The following is a 22,407-nucleotide window of genomic DNA, read 5'->3' as shown; positions in this document are numbered from 1 at the left end:
GCGAAAAAACATACCATGTTATATATTGTTGATTGTTGAGGTTTGACGTCCCAAAACCACAATAGGATTATGAAGTACGCTGTAGTGAAGAGGGCTCCGAATACGGACTACCTCGTGTTTTATAACGAACACACATATCTAACAACACACGGGCCTCTACCATTTCGCCTCTATCGAAATGCGACCGGCAGAGCCGGGATCGAACTCGTGACGTTCGAGTTAGCAAGCGAGCACCGTAACCACAACACCACCGGGATGTTCCATACTTAACGTGATTCAATAAACTTCACCGAAAGGATCTGCTGTGTACATGGCGTCTTGCTGTCTCTATGCTGGGTTTAGAATTTATGCTGATGGATACCATTTGTACGAGAAACAATAGGGAGCACTAAAACTAGGGTGCACCTTAAAACGTGTCACGATGTGTATTATACATTTAGCGGATCAAGACGGTAAATTTGGTGCTGCAGGAAAAGAAACTCGTTAGAGCCCTCGTTCTGTACAGGCGAGCACTACATACAATCGCACATGAACCACAATGGAGATTCCGGACCAGAAGCTAGATGACTGCTTTTTTCATACAACGCTCCTGACCTATTTAGATCCGTGAAGAAGGTCAACACCAGACAGAGCCAGAATCGTGGCATAGCGGTTTACATGGTTGTATTTCTCCACTGCGAGACAACTTAATCTTCCAACACGCGCGAACGGTTACCTTGTCGAGATCCTCCGGTCGAATGGAGCTTCTCAGGTGACCCAGCAGCGCGTACTTGTGCGGCGTGTCCAGAAGCTCCAGCAGCACCGCAACCAGGGCATCCACCGTCATGGCGCGTGTCTCGTACTCGTTCCGATAGTACGCCAGCGAGATGCGCGCACTGCACGAAACATCAATGTTTGTTTTCTGTCCATTCTTTGTGTTGCATCCTGTTTCTTACTGAGTGGAAAAAACAGTTCAAAGATTCCTTAAAAAAGGAAGACGCCATAGACATCTGTTGAATTCAAGGAGAGATCTATTCAATTTTTTTACGATGGCACAAAATTTTTCCAAGTAATTACGGGTGCAATTTGTGACGACTCGCCAACAACCCTCTACCATTTCTCATTGGGTCACAAAAAAGGCCAAATAAGTTTATCCGCTTACAGCGTTAGTATTAAAAATAAACCTCTTTAGAAAAGTGGATGGTGCTCCCCGCTAGCTCGAGTCCGGAGGGGCAACTAGCGCTTAAAGACTATTTGCGGCTAGCGGCCCAAATCAGTGGAGCCTTTGACACGAGGCCCCACCCATCTAGCTTCTATGTACCTTGGTTTTTCCTTCGTAAAGTTAATCTTCGTCTGCAAATAGTATGAACAACAAATTTTAACAACGCTTTAATATTTTTAATTTTGTGTGGGTGGATTGCGCTCCGCAGAGCTCGCCAGATCGGTGAGCTAAATCTCTGAAATCGCGAACCGTTTGACCGAAGAAAAAAGCGCCAGGCAAAATTTTTCGGTGCTTCACAATATGTTCTTTATGCCTCAAACAAGTTCATTTAAAAAGCGTGAAAAAGCTTGAAGGAGCAGTCATATCTCACAGCGCATCGTGTCGTTTCAAGTCATTCACTTCTAGGTCTTGCCTTTGCAGGCAAATGGTAACAGTTTTCAATTTTTTGCTTTCTTCTTCTTTTTGGACAGGGTGTTGGCCTATTTTCCATCTCACTGGATACGTTAAGCATCACACAATCATGGTTAAACTGAAGTCTGAATAGCTGTTACCATTCGAATGCTATGCAGCTTTTGTATAGATGGACGACGAATGAATCGATGCTATCAGCGTCCCCTTTATAATGGAGTGGCCACATGCGTACCACCAGCCTAAGAAAAATGGGCATGGTTGGCTTGCGCAGCAGATAGTATACTTTATTGAGAATTGTGCTGCCACTAACGCTGACACTGGCAGCATTGTTGACGCTGGCGCTTATCTCGGCGTTGCGCAGGAGAAAATGAGGCGCATGCGCACCGCCATTTAATACCCCGAAACTACAATAGCACCCTTGCAGAAATTGCAGCTGTTGCACCAGCAGTCGTGCGTGCTCCTCAGTAGAGGATTCCCAGAGGCGAGAGAGGGGGAGCACTTGGAAGAGAGAGAGCGGGACGCGCATGCACTGTGGGAGTGTGGTCGTACGCCATGAGAAGGGGGAGAGTAGGACAAGAGAAATGGTGGAGTGCACGTGCATGTGCTGTGATGGTGTAAACGCCATGAAAGGGGATAGAGAGGCTAAGCGTTGGATAAGAGATAAAGGGGAGGGTACACGCATGCGCAGTGGTTGTGGACGCCACTACAGGTAGTGAGCGATGGACACAGACACTTCCATAACATGCTTCACATCTCAAATATCACCGCCATATTAACAAAGTGAATAAGAATAAAGGAGCTTGCTCGGAGAGGATCGGGTAACACGCGAGACATCCGTACATATCTCCTACCATCATACATATACGGGACAACGCTGCTATATATATTTATTTATTCATTTTTTGTACCCTCAGGGCCCGAGGGCAATACAGAGGGGAGTGGAGATATACATAACGGAAGCAATGGAAAACAGCAAGGAAAAAAAACTCACAGCAGAAAAGTAAGTGAAATAAAGTAGGCATAAATGACAACAATTCGATAACGAAAAAGTTATACTAACAATAATAGGCCTATATATACACACATATGTACTACATATACACAAACATATATATATATATATATATATATATATATATATATATATATACAAACATTTAGAGAAGAATAATAGTTTTACGAAACATGTTATTATCAGTTATATAAGTGATATCATGGGAAGATCATTCCAACTGACAGAAGTTCTGGGTATGAATGAGTCATGAAAACAGATATCCCGAGCTGTCACCGCAAGGGGTTGGCGGCAAGCCCAGGCTGCTGCTACGTTGCAATCCCGCCGCGCAGCTTTCTTGGCTTTTTGAAGCGTTTATGTGGTGTAGCGCTAACGAAGAGCGTCCACTTTGTGAGCTACCACCGAAAAGAAAGGACGCGCACGTGCCAAGAGTGGTGTGCGCCTCCTGTAATGGCAGCACGTCATCTAGTGTGTCGTGGAGGAAATAATACTGAGGAGAGGCTGTTAAGTAACATTTTGTGAAGCCGGAAGTGAGGAAAAGCACATGAATCCTCCTTGCAAGGTTTGTCCCCCTCACGCATGTGCAACTGAACCGGGCTAGAGAGAGCGGAGCTACGTGAGTCTAGGTCTGATGCGCCAGGAGGCAGAGCCTCCACCAGGTGATATACCAGTACGAAAAACAAAACTTTTGTACCCATTAAGATCAAACGTGCTGCGATACTCGCTTGTAGGGCGCCCAATGGCCACTAGCAGCTTCAATACGGACAATATTGTGTGTTTACAATAAACGTGCAGCTTCAAACTTTGTGTTTATTTTGTGAATGCAAGAAAGCAACGGTGTGAATCGGCCGGGTAATCGCCTATATACGAGTGGGTTGTCTTCTGCAGATACGCTAAGTTAGGGGTACAGGACATAAAATGAAATGTTATTTAGTCCTAACATTTAGCAAAATAAATCCCCCGAATCATTATTCGCACATATGTATCGCGATGCATTCGCATGAGTATGGTTCGCAGCAGCGTGGGTAAGCCGACTGCGACCATATCAAAGAAAACTTGGCCACAGATGAGGTTACCGCGAGCAAGATAGACTGGATGCAATGCTTGAAACAAGAAATTGCCTTACTCTCGCCCCTATTTTCCAGCGCACCATGATAGAAGTAACACCGGAAAAGAAATCACATAGGAGACTCATTGTTGCGAGCATGTACAGCCCCCCAACAAACTGCCAGAATTTGACCTCTTTGCACGAGAACTGAAGAATCGTGCCGATGGTTGACAAGTTATAATGAGAGACTTTAATGCCCCTCACACTTCTTGGAACTACCATACCACCACAAAGAAAGCATTCAAGCACATGACATGGCTCAGCAGCTCAGACTATCTCTGAGGAACAATCCACTTCAGACAAAAAGGGTATTGAATTGTGCCGCCAAAGACGCCAAGCCCGATTTCACTCCAAGTTAAATGTGCGTTCAGCAGAGCGGAGCCTCCCCATAAAACCTTGGGGAAAACGAACATCACAACATTCAATTAACCGTAGCTCAAACTCGCAAGCCCAAGACGATCGGCACGGCTAAAATAACAGCCGAGTTGATTCCGATATACCGTTGAGAAAGCTCTTCGACATGGCCGACACACACACATAAAAAATACAGCTGAATGAGGACGTACGAGCTTTTCACACGCACCTCCTTCATCTCTGGGAATCAAGAAGATCTCTTCTCAAGAGATGGGAGATAGATACGGATTTACTGATATGTGAAGTTTAACATACCAAAACCACTATATGATTATGAGACACGCCGTAGTGGAGGGCTCTGGAAATTTTGAACACCTGGGGTTCCTTAACGAGCGCCCAAATCGAAGCACATAGGCATACAGCATTTTCGCCTTCACTGAAAACAGAGCCGTAGCCGCCGGGACCTGATATCTCGACCTGCGGGTTGCAGCCGAGTACCTTAGCCACTAGACCACCGCGGCGAGGCGGTGGTCTAGTGCGTGGCTAAGGTATCTTCAACCATAGCCATTGTTATTGTCACGAAGTATTGACATGCACGAAGGACGTAGACTGTAATTACACGATGGAATTGTTTGTTCGGCTGAATTTGTGGTGCCCAAACTGAAGGTTAGATTACAGGGATTCCCACTGGCATTGATGGCATCGATTAGCATTGGCCGTCTATAAACAGAGAAGGGCGAAGCGCGTAGGCATTTATACACTTGACATTGAATGTTCTTTCGTTAGCGCTAGCGGTGACGTAGGTTCCGGAATAATCTGTACTGTTCACGAAGTGGGTGTAATCCTAACAAGCTGATCTAAAGCTTCTTGAGCACGTCAGGCGTTGTTTGCGCTGAAATTACTGACAGTGAAAGGGGGCAGTAACAAAACTTGAGGAGGGAATGTGGCATTGCCCCCCTCCTAAAAAGGCATTCTGCTGATTATTTATCAAAAGACGAAAGCACAATAATGAAAAACATAGAAAATAAGTACGAGCAATAAAGCACAGCAACGACAAACAATAACATTCCTGAGGTGCGCGCATGGAACGGCTTGAGGCGCACTACATGGACAACTTCAGGGCGAACACGGCAGCGTTTAGAGGTCCTTATGTCGTCGAAATGACTTCGTAGTCAAGTGAGACGAAACGTAGAACTTCCTGTACGGTCTGATCTACTATCGCAGACGTTTTTCACTGGACAGTTATTGATAACCCTTGGCGTGATAGCGGAGGTTAAGGGAATGGCGTTACTGTGCAGAAAACATTCGTAGCGGAGAGCGTGATATACTTTAGCGCGATAGCGCTTACCTGGTTAAGGTGCCCCAGCTGGGATGGCGGCGCCACCTATTCGAGGGTCGAGAAGTAAGAAGAGTAAAAAGGAAGAAAAAACGAGAAAGTCTGCCTGTGTCATCACGCGAAGCATGTTACAATTTTATTGTAGTTTTAATAAAAGTATGAATAAATATGAACCACGCACAACACGTGAAAATATTCATGTTGCCGATTTGTTTACGTCAATCTTGTAGTTAGGCCTAGACAGATTCGACGAGGGACGATATCTCAAAAACAGTAGTAATACTAAGTCATCGATGCTAACTGAAGGCGGCGAAGATAGTTTAAACAGTCGTTTGCCGCGAACAAAGTGAATCTTTCGACAACTACGCCAAACTCTCTTCAAAGCAGGCGTCCGGGAGCGCCGCCATGCTTTGCGTACACTACGTACACCTACGCTAACACGGTGACGTTAAATATAAAAAAATAGCGTGCGTACGGCTAGTGGTACGGGTGAAGTAAGTATCTGCGTATGCGCACTTTGCTCCCACTATCACGGTACGACAGGTAATCCGGTAAGCTAGATATACTATAACTGTATACTGAGTCTACGCTGGCGTATGGGCGTTCACACCCAAACTCGGTCACCAGGCTGGTATTCCACGAAGCTTCGTCGAAGCTTGTAATGGCGGCTATGCGTCACCTGCCTATTCTTAATGTGCAGGTGGGCAAGTTGATGAGCTTCTCCAGCACGCTGAAGGTAGACAGTGACGCCTAGGTTTTTTTTTCGTTAGCGAAATTCGGTAGCATGGCGTCGAGCATCGTCGCCGGGTTTCTTTCGTAGATAAACTTGTTTGGCGTCATCTGTGTCGTCGCCTGCACGGCCTTGTTGTTTGCGAAGGTCACGTATAGAAGGATGGCGTTCCACGTCTTGTCGTTGACGTCGACATACACAGCTAGCATGTCAAAGAATGGAAAGGTTGGCTGTTTGGTAATTCATCCTTTTTCAGTGAACTGGGAGCGCGGGAGTAACACAGACACGAAGCAAAGACGAGGCACACAGCACGAGCGCTCGTGCTTTGTGCCTCCTCTTTGAGTGCTTGTGCTGTATGCCTCCTTTTTGCTTCGTGTCTGTGTTACGCCTCCGCTCCCAGTTCGCTGAGGTAGCATGTCGGCAGTGGTCTTATTTAAGGGGAGATGTGGGTCAAAAAATGCGAGTTTTCTTCAAAATTACCGGTTTTTAATTTTTGCCTGTTTGGATAAGATTAGTACCTCTACTGTTAGGAAAAAAAATACAGGTCGAGAGTTAACTGGAAAAGCTTTAAAGTTGCATTTAAAAAGAACAAGGTGCCCGTTTAAATGTTCAAAGTGTGCAGTCTTCGAGCACCTTGCCGCCGATAATGCGCCGCCGCTCGCCATGGTTGATGGCGTTAGCCGAAGAGTCAAGCCTCACTCTTCAAGCAACAACAGTTTCCCTCGCTGACGCGGTGCAAGAAATAACAAAAAAGAAGCACGCTTCTTGACGTTTTTCGAGCACCGCGACTGGGTTATCAGCTGGTATGGATCAGGAACCGCCATTGGCCACTGCGTATTTGTATGTGCTGTGAAGCCTATTTGCGGGGTCCATGTCTTGTCAAGCAGCACAGCTGATCGAACAATGCTTTCCTCGTGTAATTATCTCTGTTATGAAGGAAAAAAGCATTGCTTGCAAGTGGAAGCAGTTGTGCGGCTTTCACTTGCGACCAATACACCAATATGAATCATTTTGCGATCAATGCCAAACTTGCGGTCAATGCATCAAAATCAAAACCAACGCATCAAAAGTCATTCACACCCGTCAGCCGGAAACTTCATGATGCGGCAATGGATGACAACAGGACCAATTTTGCAAGGTTGAAAGGGCTCGCAATGAGAGAACTTAGCAGGGACTACATTGCCATTATGTACGACGGTATGTGGCACAAACATGGTCGCAAAATGGCATGACACTAGATTTAGTTTGGATTTCGCAGTCCTGTCGATCTTCTTTCTAGCTTGCAGTTGGCACAAGGCTCTGCCAGATGGAGCGGAAGTTTGGCAAGCGTTTCATGGCTCTCTTTGTGCGCTAAATGTCTGTGAGGCATTGGCTCGAAAAAGCCGAGGGGGACAAACACATGGGGCTGGCGTATTTTAGTCGCAGTGGCCACTACAAGAAGGATTGTTCTTTTTGGTCTGCAAATTTCATCATATTTATTGATACCTTTCATAAATGAAAATTCAAGTTTAACTTAATAACTCGTTTTCCTCCAAACACAAATTTCGCCATTTTTTCAATGTGTCCCTCCTTTTTAGCAACTATGGTGCTTGGATCTGCTAGAAATTTTGCCCATTTTTTGTCTAAAGTATGGTAAATTCAATTATCTAGCTTAAACTTCCAAATTTTATTGTATAACAAAAATTATATCTAAACCTTTACTAGGGTTGGTGAAATAAGGACTTTTTACGTCTATTATTTTTCACGCCCATTACATATTTTGTATATCCTTCCTTATTAGTTATTTGCATTCTACACTTTATTTCAAACATTATGAACTATTAATGGTAAAAAAATACGGAAGTTCAAGGATGAAAAGAGGGGGGCAAAAGGGATGAGGTTTTCACTTTGTCATTTCACAGAGCGAAAAGTAAACAACTTGCAAGAAAAGTAATTATATATTACAAATATGCATAAAAATTTCCATAAACAGCTCAAGTTTCATTGCTCTAGAGTGAAATAAAAAAGTGTCTTCGAGTACCATCTCCCCTTAAACGTTTGGTCAGATCATTGGTTTGTAGGTGGTATGCGGTTTTACGGCCGTAACTTGTCTGGCTGTATTTAAAAATTGCCTAAGGCAGGCCAGCAGTAATTGCCGTACCTCTGTCGGTGATGAGAAACTCTGCGGCGCAATGTCGAACGACGATGTACTTGGCTAGCTCCGCGGCACTGCTTTTCGGCAGTGCTCTTGTTTCGGCATAGCGGGTGAGGTAGTCAGTAGGCAAGATGATCCTTTTATTTTCACAAGTCAACGTTGCAGATGGCCCCACGAGGTCTATCCCGATCTTTTGTATTGAACGCAGGACAGAGTTGATCGGCTGGAGGAAGCCTGCTGGCCTTGTGGGTGGTGTCTTCCGTCGTTTACAGTCTCGGCATGTCCTCACGTAACGAGTGTTGTCCGCGGTAAGGTGTGGTGAGTAGTGCCTTTTTGTATCCTGGCGAGCGTACGGGAAACAGCAAATTTTCCTGCCGTCGGATCATTGCGTAGGGCCTGGAGGAAGCATGGTTGCAAAGCTGAAGGCACCACTAGAAGGTACTTAGCTCGAAGTGGCGAGACGTTCTTTAAAAAAAAAATCACAGTTTTGCCGCAAAGGCGAATCAACGACCACGATATCAACAAATTGGAAGGTCATGCGCAGAGTATCAAGCAGATAAACGTGCCCCGCGTTTGTAACACACGAATAACGCACCAAACGTATTCACAGGTACAGATGAACGCGAATAAACGTCTAATCTGTAAGTTCGCTGTGTCTGAAAAGCGTGCAATTTTCGCAAACGGAGACTGTGCAACGATTGAAGTGACCTGTGTGCACCCCTTAACTACAGCAGAATTGTTCCAGTGCAAGCCCAACGCGAACCGAGACGTATGATTCTCCTCACCAGGAGATAAAAGCGCGCGAGAGATCGCCCACTTCCCTCCTCTCGGCGGGCTAAGGTACGCGTCAAAGATGAGAGCCGCCGCGGGCTCATTGTGCCATCTTGCTGGTAATGCTGACAACACCATAGTCGCCCCCTCCCCCTCTTCCGAAATGCCCCCCCAACAGCGGTGAGTGGTAAATATAAATAGTTTGCCTTTTCAACGATCAAAAAGGTACCCCTCAGTGCCTCAGTAGTTAACGCCTCACATTCACGACGTGGAGGTCGCACGTTCGATTCCGCACCCCGGAGTCCTTTTCAGCATTTTTTTCCTTTCTTGCGTTTTCGTGTATATACAGTGCATGACATGGACGCCCACGCCGGCGGCGGTGGCGGAATCCAGCCGAGGGTGTGCATACAATCGCTATCGCAATAAAAAAACAAAATTGGAAGAGTTTGTACTCGAACATAGTGGGATTTACAGCGCGTAAACAGGCGAAAATTCTTCATATCCCGCGTACCTGGGAATTGATGTTATGCGAAGCATGCGGAGATAAGGTGACAGTGTTGCGACTTCTTTATTGAGCGAAACGTCACAAAATGGCGCTAATCTGTGTACAAATGTTTCACGCGCAGACATATGTTGAATAGTTGCAGATGTTTACACAATCAGTTGTTTGTAGTCTAACAACGATTCCAACTGGAACATTCGTATTAGCAACATCAGAAGCTGATACGAAGCGCTGATGCTCGCGAGGATGCTGGCCCTCGACACTTCTACATAAACCAACTTATTCGCATAGTAACTAAGCATCGTTGACATAAACCCGACGTGACGGCTGTATGAAAAGAGTGGATATTTAATGTTTATAAAATTGGGTAGGCACCACTGTAACCACTATTGACGCTTCACGAAGATTAGCGTCAAATCAAAAAAAGTTCCGAGACATGGCGTAGCTCTGCGGTAAGATGCTTCACTGCCATGCAGAATGCTTGGGTTTGATTCCAGCTGGGACTCTGGCATTTATTCTTTGCATTCGTCGGGTTGAGCAGGTTGAGGATGTTGTAGGTAGCCGGAGGATCTAGCCTTGCATAATTTGCAGGCAATTGCCCCGCCGGGTTTTCTCTTGGCTAGTTTTAGCTAATGTCCTTTGTTTTTTAACTAAGCACGAGCAGGCTTTGAAAATAAAAATTGTGCATAGCGCGACGTAACCCTGCATAAGACGGTGGCCTTTGTGCCATTCCACTTGCAGTATTGTTCCGGTACTCTATCTCGCTGCATTATACCCCAAACATAATTGTCACTTATCACCAGTCACATGCGAGGTTCGTAGCAATCAATAATTTCAAGAGAAGTCGTGACACCTGTTTCCTGAAGATTGAGGAACCACGCGGAAACACAATATCAGTCACGCAGTCACATGGCGAGCCTAACTGTTGCAGTTCCTCAAATAAACCTTGCCATTCCTTCTTAGGCTCACGACATTTAAGCAAATAGTGTTCTAAATCACCGTTTTTCTTGCACTTCGAGCACCAGGGCGTCGCGGAGAGTCTGATCTTGTGGAGCCATGCTGGTGTACGCGCTGATCCCGTTCGAATGCGATGAAGCAAGCAGGCCTCTTCCCTTGATAGCCCTTGTGTCACACATGGCTGGTCAAGCGTAGGCCATAACAAGTGAAAATGCTTATTGACAGCCTCTCGTAAGATACGCCGATTGTCTTCGGGAGCCTTCTTCCTTGATGTAAGCTCCAGAGCAATCCGGGCAAGTCTGCCAGCCACCTCATTACCCGCTATACCCACATGTGATGGAATTCATTGAAACTTAATGCTTATACCAATGCCACGCAGGTCTTTGAGAATTCGCAGTGATCTTTGAGTGAATCGATTCGAAAGCAATCTATGTTTTAGACACTGCGAAGCGAGCTTACTGTCCGAAAACAGCACGACATGTTGCTGCCTACAAAGCTTCAGTTTCTTCAGGGCTGCCTGAATTGCCATGCTTTCACATGCTGTCGATAAAACAACGCACTCGAGTCGAGCTGCCCAGAACGCCTTTAGAGACGGGATCACAAACGCTGCAGCGCTTGGTCCGCACACTATGTCGACTGATCCATCAGTGAAAACTTTCAAACGATCGGCTACTTTTCTTCAATATATTCAAGTACCAAAGAACGTACTTCTGCTGCGGGTGTGGAACGCTTGCTGTGCAACTGTGGAATCGTAACCTGACAGTCGACATCCTCATGTGACCAAGGTGGGTCTTGTCGAAGTTGTCTTTGTTTGGGAAAATTGATGATAAGATGGCGAAGGGTGTTGAGAGCCATGAAAGCTCGCGATTCCGTGCGTCGCCGAAGGCGACTGAGTAGTGCTCCTCTTGGGCTCGATTCGCCAAGTCGGCAAAGCTGTGTCAGCAGTCGTTGAGAGGCGAGAAGACGTAACAGCGGAAGACGAGCTTCATGAAGCACCTTTATGCTGGCTGCAAACTTTGGCACTCCCAAAGCAACTCTGAGGTCTTTACGATGAAGTTTTTCCAGCTGTTCGTACTGTGACTCACTCGGAGAGATTAGAGGCAATTGGAAAAGTACACGATTGACAATTAGTGCATCGTGTAACTTTATCATTGATGTTTGGTGGCTTTTCCAGTTTGTTCCTGCGAAAGAAAAATGTTTACACGAGGTGACAGCGCTGACTTTGTCTTGTCTACTGCCCGTTGCCAATTCATCGTGGTGTCTAGTGTGACTCCAAGGAATATCATGTATTTAACTTGTATAATTGATGCATTAGGAAGTAATATTTTCATCCTTGTTTCTCGTCTTCGCATACCTGGGAATAGCATGAATTCAGACTTCTCGGCTGATATTGTCAGTTCAATAGATTCAAGACAAGTTGGTGCGGAGAGTAGAACTGTTTCGCCAATCATTTCCAATCGCTTATGCTGATATCCAGACAGCCAGATGCATATGTCGTCGGCATAAATTGATATTTGTACTGCCTTGCTCACAGTCTTGAGAGCGTTAGGTAAACCAGCCATGGCCACGATGAACTACATTGGAGACAGGACACTGCCCTGTGGCACTTTTGTGGTGATTTTCCTTGAGCTACTGAGCCCTGTCCCTAACTTCACCTGCATCGAGCGATCACTAAGAAACGCCTGAACAAAGCATAAAAAGGTGCCCAGTTATTCTCATAGATGCAAGACCACTAATTATCGCACCTTGGAACACGTAGTCGTATGCTTTTGAAACGTCCAGGAATATTGCCAGAGTTGAAAAGCCGTATGCTCGTTGGTGTTCGATGTGACTCAGCAAGTCCAAGATGTCCTGTGCACTTAACCGTTGCCGAAACCCAGTCATACATGCTGGAAGGCCCTTGTGATTTTCCATCCACCATGTCAGCCGAACACAGGCCAGCTTCTCCATCAGATTCGCTACGCACGAAGTTGGTGATATTGGTTTCTATTAGGCCAGTTCTGTTCTGTTTTTACCTGGCTTCAGCACTGGCACGACCCAGGCCGTTTTCCAGACTTGAGGAATGTTTAGTGACTCCCAAATATAATTAAAATGAATCAGAAGCCTCCTCTTCACTTCTTCAGGCAGATCTGAGATCATTTGGTTTGTAATTCCGTCAGGTCCAGGAGCACAGCGTCGACGGAGACAACTTATGGCTGACGTAAGTTCCCACAGCGTGAAAGGTGCGTCGATGGCAGATGTAGAATGAGGCGGAAGTTGGTAAGGTGGTTCACTTTCTCTTCCAATTATATACACGTCAGCAAACTCTTCGGCTAGAGAGGGCATTGATGTATCTTTGAATAACGCGTGGGCAATAGACGGCCTCAAAGGCTCGGGCGTGATTCTGACCCTATTTACTACTCGCCATATCCTTGACAGTGGAGTAAATACACTTAAACTCTCACAAAACGTTGCCCATTGTTTCTTCAGAAGTTTGTTGCTGTATCGCCGTATTGCTGCATTAAGTCTGTTGAACTGAGTTTTGCTAGCAGGTTCACCACCTCTTCGCATAAGCATTTTTTTCTAACCCTTTTCTGGCCGCACACCAATTACAGAGCTTTAAGTCCGGGGCTGGAAAATGTGCAGGTAGCTTGAGCATAGTGATTGCAGCCGCTTTGCTCACCAGCATATCCTGAAACATATCCCCCAATCGGTGATCTAGATGCTCTCGGTAGCAATCCCAATCGTCGGGTCGACGCTACCAATATAGGGTATTTCTTAACGCTCACGCGTTAAAATTCCTGTGTGTTATTGTCATTCCTGGGTATACGTACTAAGTGTCAATCACTTGTGGCACATACCCGCATAGCAGTGGCACATACCTGCCCGTGGGCATGTGCCACTGTCTGGCGGGAAGTGTTTGGCGACGTACGCGATGGGATTGTGACCATAACTATGCCTTGAGTGGCGCTCCGTGTTCGTAAAACCATCTTACTCTCCCATGCTAATTTTGGTCCACGCCGAGTAAAGGAGGTGCCCACGAGAGCACCCATACGTAAGTGGCTAGATAGATAGATAGATAGATAGATAGATAGATAGATAGATAGATAGATAGATAGATAGATAGATAGATAGATAGATAGATAGATAGATAGATAGATAGATAGATAGATAGATAGATAGATAGACTCAAAGTCGCCGAAGTTCGCTAAGAAATGCTTCGCATTTAAAAAGGAAAGACGGAATTATACAGGCCAACCTCACATCAGGCCGGTTCATTCAAAAAAGGCCAGGTTTTTTCCTACACCAAACACGGAAACGCATGCGTGAAAAAACAATCTGAAGAATGGGAAAATAGCTATCACCTCAGAGCTAAAAAAAGCAACAACGCAAAAACCACACGTGTCTTCAAAATAACTGGTTAAAAAGTTATTTTGGTCTCTTTTCCCATATGTATTTTTTCCAGATATCTTGTCTCTTTTCCCAGATGCTGGGTAATCGTCAAAAATACCAGAATATTTTGAATAAATCAATAATGACAACCGAAGTGTTTTCTTGAATTTCATCTGATAGAGCTCTGTGGAAGAGAATTTACAGTAGCTCTGCAGTGCTTGCGTGAGAATTGAGACTTTATTCATCTAAACAATGCGTGAAATGATCGGGATAAAATAAATAAACAGTGGAGCAAACACTTTAAAAAAGTACCAATGAACTTCCCTGAAATTTCGTCCGAACGAAGTACATCCGTAAAATACTCCAGTGTTACTACGCAAAACCTCCGGATAGCCGGAGTGAAAAACCCGCGAAAAACTCTCCGGAGGGGCCACATAATCTCTGTGGCCAGCCGGAGAAAAATGTCAATTAAAAGTACTCTGGCGGTGCCACACAGTTGCTCACGTCGGCTGGAGTGAAATATCTGTTAAAAGTACACCGGGTGCGCCACGATATTCTTCCAACAAGCCGGAGCAAAAATTTCTCTGAATTGGGGGGCCGCTAGAGGACAAGCGTATTACTCTGACCTCAGAGTAATGTTTTTAGAGTGCTGCGGGTATTTATATACCCTTGGCAATGTCACAGGTGCTTCTTTTTTTCTCGGAATAAAAAATGGAATGGACAGGTAGATGAGCGGTGTGCCAAAAAGCAGACAAAACACTGATTGCACGTTTATAAAAAAGAGTGTCCCAAGTACATAAAGCAATTTTACTGAACACTGGTTGTTTATATATTGAGTTGTGGTCGAAAGCTATCACATTTTGTTAGTATTGTCGTTGTGTTTTTAAATGCTTCACGTGTGACTTCATTGGCATATTTTCATCAAATATTGGACTGGGTGCTTAACCATCCAGTGGCGTCGTTGTTTGCGCTTAAGGTCAAATAATGCAGAGCCTCTAACCTTGAACTGATGCATGTCTGCACTGATTAGCCCCCCACCCTAAACAAACAATGGTGACGCAACACGTCTCCATACGAAAGAACACTTGGCCGCGCTCACCTTGTCGAGAGCAACTGGGCGCATTTGGCGTCGAGTACCTCTTCAATTTCCTCGCTCGTCTGGTGCCGAGGACTGGGGCGCCGGCTGCTGCCACGGTTCACACGGGAAGGCGTCGGGTCGGCCAGTCCGCACTCCAGTCGCTCCACCACGTCACCGCGCGCCCCACCGTAGCCGAGGTTGTCTACCAACCTGAAGCGAGGCCAATCACAGGGTCATCAACCCGAATAGCGTATGCCGCTTAGACGTACCCCAGCTATCTGTAGCCAAGGGTTTTAAAAACTTCTAGGTAGCCGGGTGAACTCTGTTGTATATTGGTGACAGTGACGTAGCGCACTTTTTGTTTTTCAAATAATTTATTTGTTAGGATAAAATTTTATCTAACTGAATTGCAAAATATTAACATTATGCGACTTGCAAAGCTTGAAGGCGTTTTAAGAAAACCCTCATTGCATTATTTGCGATAAGGGAACTCTCACGTATACCCTTTTTTTAGGCTGAAAAGAAAGACTGCGAAATATTAAAAAAACACGTGACTAGCGCATCCGCACACCGCGAACGTGTTTTGGTTTGACTGTTGTTTCAACGAATGAATTCAGCTGCTGCCGTCACTATACTCCGTTTTATATATCAGGTGCAACAACGCTGTGGAAGCTATGCAAGAAGTTCGGTCAGCTTGGTGCGCGAGGCGCGCCTCGCGCTTGACTTTTATTACTGCAAACGCTCAAACATGACGAGCATGAACGCGTAAGCACGGCTTTGCGAAAAGCTACAAATACAACATAAGAAATTTGAACAAAAAGATGCAAAGTGATACCGACCAACTTATAGGTAGCTGTATAATGAGGTGTCTTCATCCCTGACGCACAAAGCATCTGCATTTATTACAAAGCCTAAAGAGAAAAAGAAATCCTGTCTCAGATGAAAAATCATTGTACTACTGCGAAAGCATTCAATGCAAAAAGTCTCGCCAGCCTCGAAAGCGTTAAACCTGATGTATGAAACGGAGTATAGTGACGGCCGCCGCTGAATTCGTTCTTTCAAACCACGGCTGAGAGCAGCTAGTTCGCGGCAGGCGAATGTGCTAGTCCCGTGGTTCTGTGTGTATATCGCGTCCTTTTATTGCGGCTTGGAAACAACGGTACACGTGAAATTTTTTATCTCAAATATTGTAAAGTATTGGGGAACTCTGAAGAAGCTCTGGATCTTCAAAAGTCGCATATCTTTCCTGAAGTGAATATTCTGCACTTTAGGTAAATGTTTTAATTAACACATTTTCATTAAAAAAATGTGTGCTGCACGCAAGGTGGCTGTCATAAATATGCGACTAATTTTAGCTGGCTACCTCTAACATTGCTATTTTTTAACCCTTCCTAAAGTATGCTGAAACACCCGATAAAATATGCTTGTCGCTTTAGGCTTAGAGCTGTGGCTATATTCGTCTCTGGAAAAATCAGTAGTTACGGTGCTGGTTCTTGAAGTGCATCAGGATTAACCTTGTCTTATCTGTTCATCCTTATGGCAATGTTCTTTTTCCGTTCGCCTTACAGCACCGTGAGCAGGAATCTAATCATTTTCCATACCCTCTAATTTCTGTCCCTCGTTCTAAACGTTCAAATATGACAATCTAGCCATCTACTACCCGGGGCTCCCCATACTCTTTGGGATGTGGTAGGACAGCAGCGTCGACAACGAGGCCCATGTTCCCGATCCCAATCACGGGTAGGTGTAAAAACGCATATTAGTGGCGCCGCGTGCAAACATATCCGCACCTCCCTCAAAAACATGGCATCCACTGAACCGTATACGCTGGTGCATGCCCGTGGTGTGGAGGGCAGGCAACTTTTGCTCACATTACGTAGAATTGTGAATTAAAGCCACTCAAAAGTAACGTACCTCGGATTCCGGCGTAAGAATTCAGGATGAAGCAGTTGCAGACCTTGCTCCTCATTGTTTAAAACGGGCAAAAATTGACCAGGATTGCTGGACAGCCGAGGCCTGGACTGAGAGCCCGACACTCTTCCTTTTCGAACCTCTTTCTTTGCGCTCTTTTCGGTGATGCACAAGATCATTTTTTTTTCTCACAGCCAACAGCACTCACACCGGAATTCATGCGAAACATGCTGTTCAACGCAATTGCGTTAAAACAGTCCGAGAATAGTCTTTCTTTGACGCTACATGAGTTGTTGCAGCTTTGATCCATTGTACGAAGAGCAGTAAAAAAAGCACCGACGGACTCACCAGGCTCTTGAACGTGACAATGGAAACGCACAGGTTCCTAAAGTTTGTTCAGCTGACGTCAAACTGATCGCTGAATGCATTTTTAAAGTTGCCAGGTCTTGGATCATGGAGTCTCTAGCTGATGTGCACGCAAACACAACTTCTGCTCGAGGGCCCATGCAACACAATGAAATGTACTTGCACCTACGGTTCTTTCGCGTGTAGTGCCATAGCGTAGCAGTAGTATTCAAACCGCAGACAGCCCCCGTTGGCCAGAATCTAAGATTTTCTAAGCAGAATAGTTGTCGTGAAAGCAGCTGCGCACGTTAAATAAGGCTGAGCGGCTTCGTTAGAGCCAGTAGGCGAGCCCCCCGTAGGTGAAGAAGAGGCGTTGGTGTCGTTCATGGCTTGGTGCAGAGACCTACAATTTAGCCACCGACGCAGTTGAGTGCTGCTGACTATGAAGTGCGACGCTGCCTAGTCGGTGCGAAGAGCATTCGTCCCCTATGTGACATCATATAGTGAGATACACTGCGCAGCACACGACGGCAGCCAGTCAAATTTCCTGCGTAGTCTAGCTGTGGTTTATACCCTTCGCGAAGACCCACAGTTGCAGCGCGATCTCCAAGACTTAACAGACGCTGCAGTGTGTAGGGTCGCATCGCAGCTTGTTTAGCCAAGCACCCGCCAGAGCTGTAAGTTTATCAACTCCCTTTACTTATTTGATGTACACTGAACAGGCAGCCACAAACTTATTGTGGTTGCGAAGAATGACGTCCAGCTAACTCTATTTCTATCTGCACCAACCTGCAGTCCTGGACACTTCTCTGAGTTCGATCGTGATCCTGGTTACCGTCAGCCAGCTGCACGGGGTCGCAGGGCACTTTTCCCAAACGGCGTATGCGCAGTATCATGCGTGGTGCCTGCTGTAGTGAGTCGGCGGCCTCGTCATGCGTCAACTCGCTCAGGTCATGCTCGTTCACCGAGAGGATCTCATCGCCTACCTGCAACACCGAAAGTGACGCAGAAGACACGATGGTATGGACACAGTACATCAAAATGCTGAAAATTATAGTCAACATGTGATAATCATGAAAGGAAAGAAAAACAATTACCCATTTGTAGCACGGAGCCACAACAACATACGTATGGCTTTCTCAGAACAAAAAGTATACTTGTTGCCGAAAAATTCATTCTGGTTCAGAGTTGAATCCTTAGAAAAACACCTTTCTGAGGTGGTCGCTCTTCCGATTGAGCTAACCAGGAAGCTAGTCAATCATAGCGCGAGGGCGAATTCATTGCTTCCTGGCCAGCTCAATTGGTGGTGTGTACGCGCTGGAATGACGTTGGTCCCGGGCTCGAACACCGCACCAGGAGAAAATTTTTGGTAACTAAAAGTCTTTTCTTTCTGGGAATTGTGTTTCAGTTTTTTTGTGACTTTGTGCTACGAACAGGTATTTGTTTTCCCTCCTTTTCTTAGCCCTTCCGCAACATTACAGGTTTCCGCAGAACTCTTTGCCTTGTGGTAACTATTCGATCAATGAATTCACTATCTTTCGTCCAACTGTATGTTCGTTTATTCCGTTAAAAATCCTAAGTTTAAATTTAGTGCCGCATCCGGTCTGTTTCCTTCATTTATGGTCATTTTTGCACTCATTTTGTCTGAAGTGTGGCATGCGGGGCACAACACCGCATGCCACACGATGCTCAACGCTCTGTTAACCTTTCAGGCGATGGTGTCCTGGCTTTCTGCGAACGCCCCAGTGTTTCTAAACCCACCACGGGTACCTGGACCAGTCCGTGAGCTTCAATACTAGAGCTACGAACTTCCCTGGAACCCATCAAACCCGCCCGGAAATCCAGTTTTGGCTGCACCCCGCTTTGCATGGCAACAACCACCGGCTTCAATGTCATCGGTCACATGGCCTGAAAGAACGCAATATATTTCTGCAAGTGACGCCGTCTGCTCGGGTCACAACACCGCATGCCACAGGATGCCCAACGCTCTGTTAACCTTTCAGGTTAGTTACCTCTACTGTTTCAAACAGTATCGTTCTAGCGATCGTTTTCTCGTGTTGGTGTTGTGCCCCGGCAACGCTCAACACGTTGTCAACTTTCATTTGTGCTGCGACATGCTCACCTGTCTTTTGCTTTCTGATTTGATATTACTGCTTTCTGGTGACATAGAACTTAACCCCGGACCCCCAGATGCTGTTGACATCCCATATGTCTTAAGCAATTTAGGTAACTAGAAAACGAACAGGCAGCAGTGCGCACTGAACTAAACCAGCTTAAAGAAGTATGCAATCAACAATCCATTCTTCTGACATCTTTTGACCAACGCGTTACAGCACTAGAAACAAAACAACCCTTTTCACCCACGCCTTTAATTATAGCTGAAACAGGCCAGCTAAAGCAAGAAATTGCCACGCTTAGAGCTGCTAACATCGACGTAAGCGATCGCATGCATCGGAATAATCTTCTTTTTTTTTTGGTCTTGATGACGACCCCAAGAAAACATGGCAGCAGTCGGAAGATAAAGTTAAAGCGTTTTGTTCGACGCAGCTCTCCTTGCCGCTGCTTTAAAGCAACATCGAGAGAGCCCACCGTATCGGCACCTTTACGACCAGCAAAAAACGTCCTGTTATTGTTAAATTTTCCAGCTTCAAGGCTAAAGACGGGATTCTATCTTGTTGACCTAAGTTGAAAAACACCAATTATGCAATTAGAGAAGATTTCGCTGCCACCACTCGCTTGGCCCGCTCCAAGCTTCTTAAGTACATACGTCCCGCCAAATGCGCTTTTAAACTGAAACTTGATAAACTTCTTGTAGGTAAACGTGTTTACTATTACGATTGTGTCAGAGATATCGTTGTAGAATGCACCCTAAATGTCTCTGCTGAGCTTTCACGTACTGAATCATCTACAAATGCAAGAATTATCACTGATTGACATCATGTGAAGGCGTCCACGACCTTGCCACACTATCGGCCCTTAACATACCATCTTTTACCATCGCTTTCACGAATTGTCGCAGCGTAATCTCCAAACGTGCCCACCTCCATAGCCTAATCGAAGACGTTTATGCAGACATCGTACTCTTAACAGAAACGTGGCTACATCCTGACGTTAGTGATAATGAAATACTCCCATCTAATCTGAACTTCAGCATATATCGTCGTGACCGGCTGGACCGGAGAAGGGGTGGTGTTCTCATTGCTGTCCGCAATACCTTGTATTGCACTTTTTTATTCCACGACGACACCATCGAACTAACATGGATCTGTGTGCGAAACCGCACAGTTACGGCTGTATTTGGTATCTGCTACAGGCCTCCCGACAGTCCGAATTCTTTCTGTTCTTTACTCGAGCACGCCTTAACTAAAGTCAAAGAAAAACTTCCCGATGCCTCTATCTTTTTGTTCGGCGACTTCAACTACCCTTCAATCAGCTGGCCTCTCCTCTCCACTCCAAACGCCTCCCCAACAAACGAAGCTAATCAGTTCATCCACCTTACTCTAGACTTTCACTTGCACCAAGTCATATCATGCCCCACTAGATGGAACAGCACAGTAGATCTTTTACTAACCACGAACCCTGATGATGTAAATAGTGTAACGGTGTTACCTGGTATCAGTGATCATAGTGTTTTGCACATTTGCTTATCCTTGCCTCTCATTAAGAAGTCACCCGAATCTAAAACGATCACAGATTACAACAGAGGAAACTACGACGCCATAAATATGGGACTAGCACAATTCCACGAAACCTTCCGGCATTCCTACCAGAATCGTACCGTCAATGCTAACTGGGAACTGTTCAGAAACATGCTTATAAGTCTTAAAAATAAATTTATCCCTACTATTCTTATCAAAACCTACTCACTCAATCAGTGGTTCACTAAACGCCTAAAATCCTTACTCAACAGAAAAAAACGCCTATACCGATCAGTGAAACTACGCAACAATACCGACGCCTGGAAAAAATATCGCCTGTGCGCCGATAAGTACATGAAAGAGGTAGCTGAAGCAAAAGCTAAATACTTCTCAGTGGATCTGCTATCTATCCTAAAATCTAATCCTAATAAGTTTTGGCGTTTGCTTTCACCAAAGTCAAGTAGCAACCAAATCGAACTTGTTGATTCAGGAGGTCAACCGATAAACAGTGAGGATTGCGCATTCGTCCTTAATGACTACTTTGCATCAACATTTAACCCCACCAATAGCACTGCCGTCTCGCCCTCTCCCTTCAGTTCCCCTCGAGAACTCTCCCCATTCTACATAAATCCTGATGGAATTTCTAACTTAATTCGTAATCTTAAATCTTCTTCATCGGCTGGCTGTGACTGTGTCACCACCAAGCTTTTGAAAACACTGTCCATTATTCTAGCCCATTACTTTTTCTAATATTTTTGCAATTCTTAGAGCTGGGCACCGTTCCAGACGAGTGGAAAAAAGCCCCGATTATACCAACCTTTAGGTCAGGCAACCGGTCAATCCCAGCTAATTACCGTCCAATTTCTTTAAAGTGCATTTGTTCTAAACTATTTGAGCACATTATAGCATCTAGTCTCATGAGCCACCTTGAATCAATTAATTTCTTCCATCTACTTCAACACGGCTTTCGCAAACATCTTTCCTGTGATACCCAGCTCGCCGAATTTACGCGCGACTTACTTAATTTCATGGATAATAACCTTCAAACAGACGCCATTTTTCTGGATTTTGCAAAAGCCTTCGACCGCGTACCTCACAATCACCTGATTCGCAAGCTAACTTCTCTTGGTATTCCTCCGAATTTATTAAGCTGGATTAAGCACTTTTTCACGGGACGCATGCAGTTCACGTCAGCTAATAACTGTCAATCAGCATTTGCTAAGGTAACATCCGGCATGCCGCAAGGTGCCGGTTTATCGTCCCTTCTGTTCCTAATCTACATTAATGTCTTGCCGGCTAACATGAAATCTAATATCCGACTTTTCGCTGATGATTGCGTCATCTACACCGTCATCAATAGCCCTGCCGATGCTAATAAGCTACAAAGCGACCTCGACTCAATTGCTTCATGGTGGAATAAATGGCTCATGCCCCTAAACATAGATAAGTGCAAATCATTATCATTTACCCGTAAGCGTGCCGTACTTGTCAACATATATTCTATTAACGCCGTGCCCATAGCTTCCGTATCATGCTACAAATATCTT

General features: G+C 45.3%; 2 protein-coding genes across 2 annotated transcripts in view; both read right to left on the bottom strand.

Moving 5' to 3' along the window:
* The window catches only part of LOC142775544 (whirlin-like), a 116,746-nt gene extending 100,060 nt beyond the window's left edge, over positions 1 to 16,686 (bottom strand). Inside the window, exons 1-3 of the mRNA XM_075877003.1 lie at positions 16,643 to 16,686; positions 14,988 to 15,176; positions 716 to 875 (exon numbers count right to left, since the gene is read on the bottom strand). Of these exons, the coding sequence (XP_075733118.1) occupies positions 716 to 875; positions 14,988 to 15,176; positions 16,643 to 16,686 (393 nt within the window). The remainder of the gene's footprint in view (positions 1 to 715; positions 876 to 14,987; positions 15,177 to 16,642) is intronic.
* A 1,270-nt stretch (positions 16,687 to 17,956) lies between these two features.
* The window catches only part of LOC142775543 (whirlin-like), a 394,676-nt gene continuing 390,225 nt past the window's right edge, over positions 17,957 to 22,407 (bottom strand). The window contains exon 5 of the mRNA XM_075877002.1: positions 17,957 to 18,208. Within this exon, the coding sequence (XP_075733117.1) occupies positions 17,957 to 18,208 (252 nt within the window). The remainder of the gene's footprint in view (positions 18,209 to 22,407) is intronic.

Source organism: Rhipicephalus microplus, chromosome X (assembly GCF_043290135.1).
Source record: "Rhipicephalus microplus isolate Deutch F79 chromosome X, USDA_Rmic, whole genome shotgun sequence".
Lineage (NCBI taxonomy): Eukaryota > Metazoa > Arthropoda > Arachnida > Ixodida > Ixodidae > Rhipicephalus > Rhipicephalus microplus.
This window is presented reverse-complemented; position numbering and strand designations above follow the sequence as displayed.